At 29.1% G+C, this 14,616-nt stretch overlaps 1 protein-coding gene across 1 annotated transcript in view; it reads left to right on the top strand.

Moving 5' to 3' along the window:
- Window positions 1-4,185: 4,185 nt before the first annotated feature.
- vir-1 (virus-induced RNA 1) overlaps window positions 4,186-14,616 on the top strand; it is a 125,979-nt gene continuing 115,548 nt past the window's right edge. The window contains exon 1 of the mRNA XM_065499535.1: window positions 4,186-4,851. Coding sequence (XP_065355607.1) covers window positions 4,788-4,851 — 64 coding nt within the window. The 5' untranslated portion in view covers window positions 4,186-4,787. The remainder of the gene's footprint in view (window positions 4,852-14,616) is intronic.

Genomic DNA, 14,616 nt, shown 5'->3' with positions numbered 1-14,616 from the left:
AAGTGTTTAAATAAGCTTAAGTAGAAAAAAGCAAAAACAATAATAACAAATTGCAATGATAACAAAAAAAAAAAAAAGAGAATATAACAGAGTTTTAAAAGAATTGAATAAACTTAGTTTAAACTTGAACTTTTTATATTTCTTTGGATTATCAATATACACTTTATTAATATACTGCAGTTAATCAAATATCACTGTAGTCAAACTTAGTTTAAACTTGCAAGATTAAAAAATATAAACAAATTTAAATGGGCGATTGTCTTAAAACTTCCTATATTTGGTAGGAATATCCATACTAAATAAATGTTATTAATATACTGTTAAACTTGGTTTGAATTTGAAAGATTCAAACTAAAAAGCTGATAATATCTACTGTAGAAAGACCACAAAATTTAAATGCAGTAATTCTTCTAAGGATTTCTATATTTATTTGGAATTATAATAAAAAATAAATTAAATAAATGTTATTAATTTACTTCAATTAAACTCGGTTTAAACTTTTGTATAAACAGCTGATAATAATAAAGTAGTAAGATCAACAAATTCAACTGGAGCGATCTTGATTTTGACACGGAAGAGAAAGGTCGCACAGGCCTGCCAAAAAAAGTTTGAAGACCAAGAATTGGAAGAATTACTCCATGAAGATTGTTGTAAAACTCAACAACAGCTTTCAAAATCATTGAGATCTACTCAATCAGCAATTTCTTAACGTTTGCAAGCAGCAGGATTCATACAAAATTGTTTACATAGGAATTAATGCTTTAACGCTACACAGTAGGGCAGAATCAAATTATTTTTTTCTAAACGGCTGGATAGATTGGGATAAACGTGGGCATAGCCAAGGAGTATTCGAGTTTATGTTATTAAAATGGACCCTACAAATGCTCCAGGGACGTTGCTATGGAGGATCAAAGTAGGGTACCTTCGACGTGTAAAATGTTTAAACAAGTGTGATTTTTTTGTTTCCCATCCGATTTCAAAGATTTTTATATTTTTGGAAAGCACTTAGGTCTTGCTATTTATACTATATGCTGTATATCACTTATAATTTCTGAATTAAAGGCATTTCAAAATTGAAATCTTAAATTTTAGCCATACCTTGGTCCACTTTTTTAAAAATATAGGACGTACTTTTGGACCGAAAAAACTGGAAGTTTTTTGTTAGTTAGAAAACTTTAGATTTGTGCTGTTTTTTGGGCGAAAAGGCACCTAATTTTTTTTTTTATAAAAAAACTCTTTCTTTAAGAAAATATAACAGTTTTATGCTTTTCTGTAAGGTATCTTTACGGAGAACATGTTTGTATAAAAAACATGTTCTATTTTTCGAATATGTCGCCCCTAATTCCTTCGGAATTTGACCTATTTTTATATCAAAATTCCAGCTTTGTTCTAAAATCCCAAAGCTGGGATCAATAAACGGAAAGCAGCTTTGGAAACCCTGAAGTGTTCCCTATTTATCTCCAAAGTATTTTCCCAGCCCCAAAGGAAATGTGGACCCTATGCCCAAAATTGTAAAAAATACCATTTTTGGGATTTTCGCTGAAATTTTTAGGAATTGCGGGATTCCATTTGATCTTTTGACAAGTTTTTTTACACTTTGTTATTTAGAATGACAAATGTAAAAAAACTTTGAAAATTTCATTGAGTTTTGTTAATAAATAAAGATCAGAAAACGGAAAGCAGTCCTGAAAACCTTGATTTGTTCCCTATTTATCCCCAAAGTGTTTTCCCAGCCCCGATGGAAATGTGTACCCTATTTGCAAAAATGTAAAAATACCATATTTGGGATTTTCGATTCATTTTGGCAATTTTTTCTAAAACTTTGTTATTAAGAATGAGAAAACGTTGAACATTTCATTGAGTTTGGTTAACAAATAGAGATTTTATTACATATTTATTGAGTTTCACATTTATTCCGAACTATTTTTTTTTTGTTCAGATAAGATAATTTTTGGTGTTACAAAAAAAATTTCAAGCTAATATCTCAATTAGATTCAAAAATATGCCACTTTAAAACTCCATCCTTCTAAAATATTGTACTTTTTCATAATAAAAAAATTTGTATAAATTTTCTTAATATTTTATTCAACAACAAATCAATAATTGTTCAGTCACATTAAAATAGCTAAAGTATTTCCTGTTATATCTTATGTATTCGCTTTGTAATATCTTCAGCATAATAGTATTTTCTATACAAAATCTTCGGTATAACAGTATATTCTTTAGTATAACACTATTTTCTATAGAAAAACTTTAGTTTAATAGTCTCTGCTATAGAAAATCTTCTGTATGACAGTATTTTCTATAGAAAATCTTGAGTATAACAGTATTTTCTGCAGAAAATCTTCAGTATAACAGTAATTTCTATAGAAAATCTTCAGTATAACACAATTTTCTACAGAAAATATTCATTATAACAATATTTTCCATAGAAAATCTTGTGTATAACAGTATTTTCTACAGAAAATCTTCAGTATAATTATATTTTCTACACAAAATATTCATTATAACAGTAGAAAATCTTTAGTATAATTATATTTTCTATAAAAAATCTTCATTATAACAGTATTTTCTACAGAAAATCTTGAGTATAACAGTATTTTAAATATGAAAATCTTTAGTACAACACTTTTCTACAGAAAATATTCATTATAACAGTATTTTCTATAGAAAATTTTCAGTATAACAGATTTTTATAAAGAAAATATTCATTATAACAGTATTTTCTATAGAAAATCTTCAGTATAGCTGATTTTTATAAAGAAAACCATCAGTATAACAGTATTTTCTTAAGAAAATCTTCAGTATAACAGTGTTTTCTATTCTCAAAAAATTTAAGTTCTACGATTTATAGAAGACTATAAAAATCGATTAACCAATATGCCTAAAAATGTATATTAAGTTTATTATCTCGAGATCTTTTCATGGTTTCACTTTGATTTGTATACCCACCATCAAAAAACATGGGGGGTATATTGATTTTGTCATTCCGTTTAAACCATATCGAAATATTGGCCGTAAAACCAAAAAGTATGTATATTCTGGGTGCTCATAAGATTCTAAGACGATCTAGCTATGTTCGTCCGTCTGTTAAAAATACGATAGGGACCAAACGAAAGAAGCTACTAATTAATACTCTCTGTTGATAAGGTTTCTTTGGTATTGAAAATAGGCAATATTGGTCCATGATTTCACCTAGTCCCCATACAAATGAAACCACCCCCCCCAACCCCCGGAATACTGTTTGAGCAGTCACAAATATTTTGATTATGCGGCAGTTATGATAAAATATCCACAAATTATTTCTAAGTACTCTGAAATTATACTGTAAAGTTTGGCGAAAATTGGGCAATATTTTTCGCTAGTCCCCATACAAGGTCCCCCACAGAAAATTACTTGAACATTCATAATTGTCTTATAATAATTTATATCGTGATGAAATTGGATATAAACAAGTTTTATTTGAACTTAAATCTTTCTACCAACTTTTGTGAGGATCGGTTCATAATTGACCCTACCCCCATAATCTGGATCGTAACAGCAAAGTCAATATAGACATGTCCGTCTGTACGTCGAAATCAACTTTCCGTAGCCCCCAAATAACACACATACATGATTCAACATCAATATGTCGGGAATTCTTCCGCCTCGGTTGCTATTTAAAATCGGCCCACAAATGGCTGAGATATAAGGAAAAACCCGGAATAACCTCGATTTTTGGCATATTTTTGATCTATATCTGGATTACTAAGTCATTAAATATAGACAATATGGGTAGCCAATGATAAATATTTCAAAGTCCATTGCAACGATGTATATAAGGCTATATGTAGCCTTAACGATGTATATAAGGCTATGTAAGTTGTGGCCCACTGCACAATCAGGAAATATATTTTTAACACGAATTTTTTTTCTCCATAAAAATTTTTTAAATAAATTTTTAAAAAAGAATTTGAAAAAACTTTTTTTTTAAATCAATTAAAAAACTATTTCGAAAAAAAATAAAAAAAAATTTAAATTTAGTTGATATTTAAAAATTTTATTGTTTTTTTTAGAAGAAATATCAATGAATTTAACTTGATTTCCCTTTTAATTGAATACATTCCTTTACAAAATCATCTCTCAAACGCAATAATAAACAACAACTCATTTTCACTAGTAGAAATACAACAAAAAGCCCACTCTAGATAGATAGACAGACATAGCTACATAAACATTTATATGGAATCCCAACGAATTTGTATTTCTCATTTGATTTCAAGCTACTGATAGTGAGAACTAACGAACGAACGTAGTACCTAAACTACTTGTACGCTTTGACTTCTCATATTTATTGAGTTGGAACTACAACAAAGAGCACAAAAAAAAAACAAAAACAAATTAACAAAATATAAACAACAGAACCTGTCGAGCTTAATTGTATTCTAAAGTGACCGGCGACCACTTTTATAATCACAATCAAACCTTTGTAGACTGTAGACGCGCAAAGACCACCACAAAAAAAACCTAAACGAGTTAAACAAAACTTAAAAATATTGAAAAAATAAAAAATTTAAAAATCTAAGTTTTTTTTTCTAAAAATTAATAAAAACCAATTTCCAATTGTATTTCTAGAATTATTATTCAATAACACAAATATTTAAAACAAAAACCAAACAAACTAGTGAATTTTTAATTTGCTGATTTAATAAATAACAAACAAACAAAAAATAAATAAATTATTTAAAAATTGTGAGTGAATTCGTTAAATTTACAAAAACCAAAAAATAAAAATCAACAGCATAAAAATGAAATTATTTATGGCAGTATTGTTCGCCACCTTGGCTTTGAATGGTGTTTTGTCATTACCAGGTAAGTGGGTCAAAATATTATATATTTTTGTACTTACCTACATACAAATGTCTACATATAAGTAAGTAAAATAAGTTCCACAACACTTGTTCACTTGTTTTCTTTTATTTTGAATTTTCTTGATTTATGAGTTGGATTTATTTATATTTTCCCTGTGAATTATTTCTTTAGCCTTGTTCTTTTTATTATTATTTTTTTTTTGTTGAAAGAAATCAGTTCTTTTTTGTTAAAAATGGGTTAAGATTAATTAACGTTATGCAGTGTTGTTGAAAGTAAATAAACATATTCGTATTAAGTTGATAAATTTCTTTTTGGGGAATTCATTTGCAGTTTCATGTTGCTCACTCAAGTCATTATTTTTTGTTTTTGGGTTAAATCAACAGGAAATGGATCGTATAGTGTTGTTTGATATGTTTATGGATGCACTAATGTTAACGTTATTTTAAAGTGGCGAAACAATTTCAAATAAGGGAATTTCTTAAACATATTTTTGTCATATTCAATTAAGAAAATAAACAAATATTTATTTAAATTGATGAATATATTTTCTCATTAAATATGTATGTCGTATAAAAGTCTTTATTCTTTGGACTTATAATGTATAGATTTCTTCCTTCTTAGATTTCATTGACTTTTATAGAAATGAAAGCCATTAAGTTTTACATTCACCAAGAAAAGTGGTGAAAGTAAGCTTGCCATTCCATGTGTAACATTGAGACGTATTTATTTAAGACCCAAAAAAGTATATATATTATTGAGCCTTATGAAATTCTAAGTCGATTGTGCTATGTCCGTCTGTCTGTATAAAACACTCTCATGTCAAAAATACATAAGAGACATTTATAAAATTTACACCATAATGTTTATAATTTTTCTAAGCAGTTTGGTATGATTGATGATTTCTCCTAGCATCCATATAAATATCTTTCCGGATATAGTCATATGGCCTATAGAATAGGCGTATCCAAAGAAAATTCAACAAAAATGAGTTCCGAGCAAAAAGGAACTGCAATACAATATAATTTTTGGATCGACCCATATTTAACCATAGACCCCATCCATATAAAGTCCTCTTCCGAAAATCGCTTAAATACTCATAAATCTCTTAAAAATGCGGTTATAGGTAAAAATTTCACATAAATAATTACCATATACATGAAAATCGTTGTACAGAGTTCTATGAGGATGGGCTCATAATTGGTCATTGGTCCTATAAATTGTACGCATATCAGTTATATTTTATCTTATGGATTTCGTTAATATCGGCCCATATTTGACCATAGTAACAGCCATAAAATCGTTATTGATGTGAAATTCAACTACAATAGGCTCCATAATAGGCCATAGCTATCTATGTACGTAGATCCTATATAAACTTCATATCTGCAAAATATATTAAACGCGAATATATCTGTAATTTTTCACTGTTAAGGCATGAAATGCGGTGATATTAGGTGTATAACTTAAAAATGCGGGATTTTTTCAAATTTTAAGCTTTTTTTTGAAACATTTGTACAATATAAATTAATTCATAGGATTGACTATTTTCAACTATGAAATGTTCCCATCTTTCTGGCAACATATGAATTCCGTGCCAAAAGAACTGCTCATCTTTTGAGTCCAAGAACGAATCTAGATTATATAGGATACTCTGTTCCAAAGTGAAGCGTATCCCAGAGAGAGCGTTCTGCATTGGTCGAAATAAATAGTAGTCGGACGAACCACGGTCTGGACTATAAAGTGGGCGTTGCAAAACTTCCCAACCACTTTATTCTAAATACTTTTAACAAGTATTGCAACATGTGGCCGAGCGTTGTTATGATGAAATATTACGGTTTCATGTCTGGCCGCAGATTCTGATCTCTTCTTACGAATAAGTTGAGTTCGGTACAGGTTCTCTGTGATTTTCTGGTCAGATTTCAACAGCTCATAATAGATACGATCCTTAGCGCCATGGATATTTGGCTTTGGTGTCGATTCGGTTCGATTCGGTTCGCTTCGGATTATTGTAATATATCCATTTTTCATCGCAATTAATTATTCGGTGCAAAAATGATTGAGCTCAAGCTGCATTTCGGACATGCAAAATCGTCTTTCGAGGTCTCTCGGTTTCAATTCGTTTGGTTTTGCAAGTTCTGGTTGATCTTTGTCTTCCGTGTGAAAATCAGCACTTCTGAACCGCACAAACCATGTCTCGTACGTTGAAACCGATGGGACACATTCACCTTAAGTTTTGGTGAGCAATCGGTGAGCTTCAGGGGCATTTTATACACATCACCATGAGTGGCAAGAGTATATATATATATAAGAACTTTGACTGGAATACAAGTGACTGAAAGCAAGTGTAATTCAAGCCTTGAATTATATTCAAGCAATTGAATTACAGTTGTATTACAATTTATTTCAATAGCATTCTCCAGTAAAAAGGAAACATAAACTCAAGCCATATCTTCATCTACAAATATGATTTTCTTTCTTCAATTAAGTCGTTGTTTTTAAAAATTGAAAGCTAAAAATTTGTGAAGACGTGAGCCTTGATGCGCTGCACCAATATCCATTAAAAACTCAATTTTGAATTTTTAGGTTATTACGCCCCTTGGCATATCAAGTGACGATAGGTTTTTTGTTTGAAAAATATTTAATTTTTTCATTCATACATCAATATTTTCCCGGTCGGTTGCTATTTAAAATCGGGACAATCGGCCCACAAATGGCTTAGATATAAGGAAAAAACCAGGACAAATTAGATTTTTAACTATTTCTGAGTTACTAAGTCACTAATATAGATCTTTATAACGGCGTACATAAGGACAATGGGTCAAAATCGGGAAAAATAGTTTTAAACCAAATTTTTTTTTGACAAACATTTTTTTCATAAATAAATAATTTTTTTTTTATTAAAATATATTTTTTTTTAATTTTGTATACATAAAAATATTTAATTTTTTTATTTTAATGTATAATTTGGTTAAGGGTACATAAGATCCGGCATGGCCGAGTTTAGCTCTCATACTTGTTTTTCAAATTAAAGATGTATGGGATAACTTCCCAAAACTTAGCACAAAATTCCACATTTTCGAAGCAAAAAACAAGTAAGAAAGTATGGTCGGTCAAGCACAACCATATAATACCCTACACCAAGTAAATGAGCAAAAACATTTTTCTTTTAAAAGTGGGCCTTATATGGGAGCTATGACCAATTATGGACCGGTCACCATGAAATTAGGTCGAGTGATTTATGTCTATATTAAAGTTAACTATGTTGAATTTTGTGTTTATACCAACATTTTTAAGCGATTTATGCACGTTATAGTGATTTTCGGAAGCGGGTCTATATGGGGGCTATGACTAATTATGGACCGATCGTAACAAAATTTGGTGACTTGAATTTTGTGTATATAAATCTTATTTGGAGCGGAATTTGTGGAGATACATACAGTGGTGGCCAGGAATTTAAGACAAAAATTGTTTGCTAAATTCCATGTAATTGTCAATTATTTTTTCAAATATTTCCACAAATATGTATTCATGAGGACTGTTTTAACATACAAGTGTGTTTTATTCGACTGTGTCAATTCATACATATTCACTACAAACACATAAAATTTTTCTACAGCTTGACCAAAAATTTTTTTTTTTAAATAAACAAACATATCATTATAATTTTATTATTATAAAATATTCGGACCAAATTTCGTATTTTTAGTTCCATTAGTTTCGGTCATATCATGTTATTAACAGCGGATGTTCGCTGAGGTGGGTCAACGTATTTGCACATATCTTTGTCCATATATGTTTTACCGATTTTTCCAAACATTTTTCAGAAACTAGAAACATTAATAATAAATTTCATACCCTTAGAGGTCCTTTTATTTTGGCTCTATCGCACTTAAAATTCAGTTGATGAAAAAAATTCAAGTATTTGTCTTAAATTGGTGGCCACCACTGTATATAAATTAAACATATATGACCGATAAAGTCCAATTTCGGGAGGACATTTGTATGTGGGCTAGGTGAAATAATGTACCGATTTCAGTCAGTTTCAATAGGCTTGGTCCTTGAGCCAAAAAAATAATATGTACCAAATTTCATCGAAATATCTTCAAAATTGCGACTAATATTTTTGGGCGTTATAAACATCTGCACAACGCATAATACCCTCCCCACTATGGTGGTGTAGGGTATAACAAACATAAATTACCAAATTTGTATTTGTTTGAAATTATAAATTGAGTAAAGAATACACTGCGGTTGTTTTTAATTTATCGATTTTCTATGATCCTTAGGTCTATTTTGCTTCGTAAAAAAAATATTCTGTAAACTGACAAACTTTTCTTGGTTTGTCATAGTTTTCGGCATTTTATAGATTTTCCAATTTATTATTGAAATTATTGTAAGAATACATACAATAAGGGTACTCATTTAAACGCTTAAGTTTCCCATTTGTGCAAATGGGCAAATTTGCGCGACATGTTTCATGAACCCACCTTTTCAATTTTGTGCAAGTTTATATAGAAAATTTATATTTGTCAAATAAAAATACATAAATTCAACAAAAGCTTTAATAATTTTTTTTAAATTGTATAAATTTTAATTTTAAAATGTTGAATGAAAGTTAAATCTTTGGAACAAACGGTGGTATACATAGTTTGGAGGACTTTGTTTATGTTCTAGCTGTTGGTTAATGTTTTCATACATAATGCCATTTAATACAATCATTCTGTTCCAAAGTTACACAATTTTCACATGCACAAAATTTTTATATTTTATTTGATTTTTATTTCTTATAAATAAAAGTAAACAAAAGCAGCTGATTCATCAAATGCACAATAAATTCAAGTTTGCGAGTCTAAATTGTCGCGCAAACTTATCGGAGTTGTGCAAACGAATTTCCATACATTTTTTGACATTTCATTTGCGAGAGTGTAAAAATGCACAGTTTGCGAGGCTTTTAAGCGTTTACATGAGGACCCTTAATATGTTCTTTGCAAACTCATTTAAATAAAACTATTTTATAATTTTGTTTTATTCCTCCTACCTCTGATTGGCTACCTTTATGCTAATTGTTAACAATTTTCAATAAACAACAGCCAGCACAGCATGTTGGCAATAAAAAGAAATTATTTAAATTACCAACTATTAAAAATATAAATTGAACTTGAGTTAATATGTTCAACACATGACCGATATTTATTATATTGCATTGCATTGATTGCACGAATATTTTGGAACTTTCATTGCGTTGACAAAGTGAATGTTGCACATTCACTTAAAGCAGCAAAAAAAAAGAAAAAAAAACTGGAATAAAGGAAACAATTTGTTGGCCTAAAAATTCTTTTAATTTTATTTATTTGTTATTATTGTTGTGATATAAAATTTATATGATTTTTTGTTGTTGTTGGCCATTCATTCATACATATAAATTGCAAACAATTAAAAGCGAAAATTGTCGCATGGTACAGTCATAAGCAGATGTATGCAGAACAGTGGGATGAAAAATAGAAGGTGCTGGTTTTGTAGATGGAAATAAACAAAAATATATTAAAATTGTGAGTAAGGAAGCAATTTCCAGAAAAAAAAATTATTCTGTTTTTAATTTGAACTATTTTAAAAATTTTCGAAAATTCGAACTTAATTTCGAATATATGTAGCTAAAACAATTATTTGGAACTAGTTAATAACTATATTGAAAAAAATCATAAAATATTTAGAAATTTCGATTAAGAAAATATTGAAAAAAATCAAAACATTTTCGAAAAATAGATTTCAACAAATAGGTTGCAATTTTATTCCAGTATCTAATAGACCATATCCTTATCTATTAATGAAATCTAAGAAATGTTTAAATATCTAAATATTGACACTTTTAATATGCCTCCAAACATGTAAAGTTTTTAGATATTCGAAAATCTTACTTTTTGTAACTAATTTCTTTTAAAAATTTTTCATAAAATTTCATGTTTCAACCAACTTTTATTTCCTCAATCCCCCTGTACATTGGCAACTGCGAGCAGCAGCATTTTGCATACAGTATTGAATTAATTGAGTCATAAAACATTCAACAAATATGACCAGATTTTCCACGAAATCCACATGGGCTGGTAGTTTAATATGAGATTTTAACAAAATAAAAAACACAATAAAATTAAAACAAAATATTATTTTTTCCGTTTTACAGTCATGCATAGTCATGAACGAGCCAGAATTATGTATATTCATGCATATTTAAAAATATACAAAAAAACCTGGCCAAAGAAAATATATAAATCGTATTTAACAAATTATGTATGAAAAATCAACAGCAAAAATATTTTAAAATTGTTTGAAAATTATGCCCTGTTTCTTGTTGTTATTGTTGTAGCTTAACAATAACAATAATAATATGCCAAGAAATTAACACAATTAATGATAAAATAAATATTTTTGTTTTAAAAGCTTAAGAACATTTAAATAAATTACTTTGATGTATGCAACTGGTTGTAGATGATGATTAATGAGTATAATTATTTGAAAGATGTTGCAAAGTATTGAAAAGGGAAAAAGTTAATGACTTCTACATTTTTGCGACCCCATATAGTATATATTCTGGATCGTTATAGATAGTGGAGTCGATATAGCCAGGTTCGTCTCTCTGCTTGTATGTTGAAATCAACTTTTCGTTGATCCCAAATATCTTACGTACATGATTCATACATCAATATATCCGCTATAGTCTCGGTTCGGTTACTATTAAAAATCGAGAAAATCGGTCCACAAATGGCTGAGATATAAGGGAAAAACCAAAACAACCTCGATTAGAACTATTTTTGATCTATATCTGGATTACTAACTCTTTAGTATAGACAATATGGATGTCTAATGATAGGTATTTCAAAGACCTTTTCAGCGACGTATATAACTTTATAGTAAGTCGGACCTACAATGGGTCAAAATCCGGAAAAATATTTTTTAACCCGAACTTTTTTTACCCAAAAATATTTTTTTGTCATAAAATTTATTTCACTAAATTTGAAGAAAACAATTTTTTGCATAAAATTTGTTTCACTAAAAAATTAATTTTTTTTTTAATTAAAAAAAAATTTTTTAAATTTTTTTTTTAAATTTTGTTTACCTAAAATTATTTAAAATCTTTATCTTAAAAGATAATTTGGTGAAAGGCATAGAAGATTCGGCACTGCCAACAAAAGCTCTCATACTTGTTTTATTATGAAACCCTCTTAGAATTGTATTTTGCCACAATTTGTTGCAACTTAAGTATTTTTGTTGTTATTATTGTATTATTTTTCATTGCTGTCTGTTCGCAAATTGGATTTGGAGTATAATACCTTTTGGTACGTTACATTGTTTGGTATTTTGAACCGATTTAACATTTTTCAAGTGGCTTGTCAAATTGTATTTTATTTATTTATTTATTTTGCAACTGAAAAAAGTGTATATTTGAATTTATCTACCTCACAGATTTAGAGGGTGATTTTACTTTATGTTCTTAACAAAATGTTAAAAAAATGTTATCGTTTCTTTTTATACCCTTCACCATGAGTGGCAAGGGTATATATAAGTTTGTCATTCCGTTTGTAATTTCCACATTTTTCATTTGCGACCCCATAAAGTATATATATTCTGGATCGTTATAGATAGCGGAATCGATATAGCCATGTCCGTCTGTCCGTCTGTGTGTTGAAATCAACTTTCCGAAGCCCCCAAATAACATACATACATGATTCATATATCAATATCTCCGGAATTCTTCCGGCTCGGTTGCTATTTAAAATCGAGAAAATCGGTCCACAAATGGCTGAGATATAAGGAAAAAACCAGGACAACCTCGATTTTTTACCTATTTTTGACCTATATCTGGATTACTAAGTCATTCATATAGACAATATGGATATCTAATGATAGATATTTCAGAGACCTTTGCATCGACGTATATAAAACCATAGTAAGTTGGACCTGGGCTGAGATATAACCAAAAAAACCAAAACACAATGTAATTTGTTATTGTTTTCCATGACGTCATGCAAATATATGTATAATAACAAACAAATCTTTATTTGTATGTATGTATGTATGTGTTTTTTTGTCAATCTTCAGCAATGCGAATTTATATACCAGGTGGTGTCGATTCTACAACAAGTACAACATTTACAAAAACCACTTGCAATTTGTTTTTGTTTATGTGGTTTAAGCTGTCAAAGTTTGCCTGTTGTTTGTGTTACTTTTACGTTTGTTGTAGCATTCGCCGCAACAATCACAGGATAATTGACAGCTCAAACAGCATTAATCAGCTGTGCTATCAACACCACCTAGTATATAAATTCGCCTTGAGAGAGAGCTTTTTATAATGTGTTCTCAAAAGAGCAACTCTCTCACGCGTACACAGAACCAGTGTTGCTATATGTTTTTTGAAGAAAACTTTTTATTTCTAAGTACATACTAAAATTACAAAACCCAATTCGTACATATATGTAATCAAACTGAGATAATTTATGTGAATTTAGTGCTGGAGACACTTTCAATATATTCAAATCAATCTCCCCATTTAGTGAATGAATTTGGGGACTATCATTTTGAAATCATCGGTTCAACTTATTGATATCAATATTCCAAAAAAAATATTTTTTTAAAAATAAAACTTTTTGCGTCTCAAAAACCTTGCTAAAAAGGGAAAACTTGACATATGGTAACACTGCACAGAACACATATTGTACAAAAACAACAACCACGTTGTTTGAGCACGTTGCTTTTGCGCTTATTTTATTTTTGTTGTTGTTTGTTGCTATTGTCAACAAATAATTGAGCAACACAACCACTCCCAGCAAGGCGAATCTATAGAATGTGACGACAGAACTACAACATGTACAAAAACAACATGTACTTTGTTTTTGTTAAAAGATAGTCGAACTGTCAAAGTTGCCTGTTGTTGTTTTTGCTTTTGGGTTTGTTGTATTTTTCGCCACAACAATCACAAGTGAATTGACAGTTCACTTGTCTAAACAATTCGCCTTGACTCCCATATTGTTATTCTATTTTTTTAGCCGTTTTTAAACATGAAAGTAAATAACAAACATTTCAGAAAAAGCTTTTTGTTCGATTGTTGTGTTTAATTCTTTTAATACCCTTCATCATAAGTGGCAAGGCTATAACATATGTATATTTAAGTTTGTCATTCCGTTTGCAATTTCTATAAAATTTTATGAAATTTCAACAGATTATGTAAACGATTCTATATTGGATTTGCTGTTACGGTTCCATATGTGTTCTCCTATTTTAAGATTTAATTTTAATCTTATATACTGGGATGGAAAATTATATTTTTGTTCCGTATTAAAATAGTATTAAAAAATTACTTTCTTCATCACCAGAGTACTTAAAATTTTAATATTACTGTAGCTTTATGTTGTAAACAGTCATCTGTTATCACAAAATTGTCTATAGAAAGTGCTGTTGAATACGAGATTTTCTATAGAAAATGCTGTTATAATAGACAAGATTTTTAAAGAAAATGCTGTTTTTCATACGATTTTCTATAGAAAAAATTCTGTTATACACAACATGTCCAAAAAATATAGTTATAGACAAGATTTTCTATAGAAAATTATTTTATTTTCTATAGAAAAATGTTACACTCAAGATTTTCAACAGAAAATATAGTTATACTTAAGATTTTCTACAGCAAATATTGTTATACACAAGATTGTTTATAGAAAATATTGTTCTACGCAAGATTTTCTATAGAAAATATTGTTCTACGCAAGATTTTCT

Source organism: Calliphora vicina, chromosome 2, assembly GCF_958450345.1.
Source record: "Calliphora vicina chromosome 2, idCalVici1.1, whole genome shotgun sequence".
Classification (NCBI taxonomy): domain Eukaryota; kingdom Metazoa; phylum Arthropoda; class Insecta; order Diptera; family Calliphoridae; genus Calliphora; species Calliphora vicina.
This window is presented reverse-complemented; position numbering and strand designations above follow the sequence as displayed.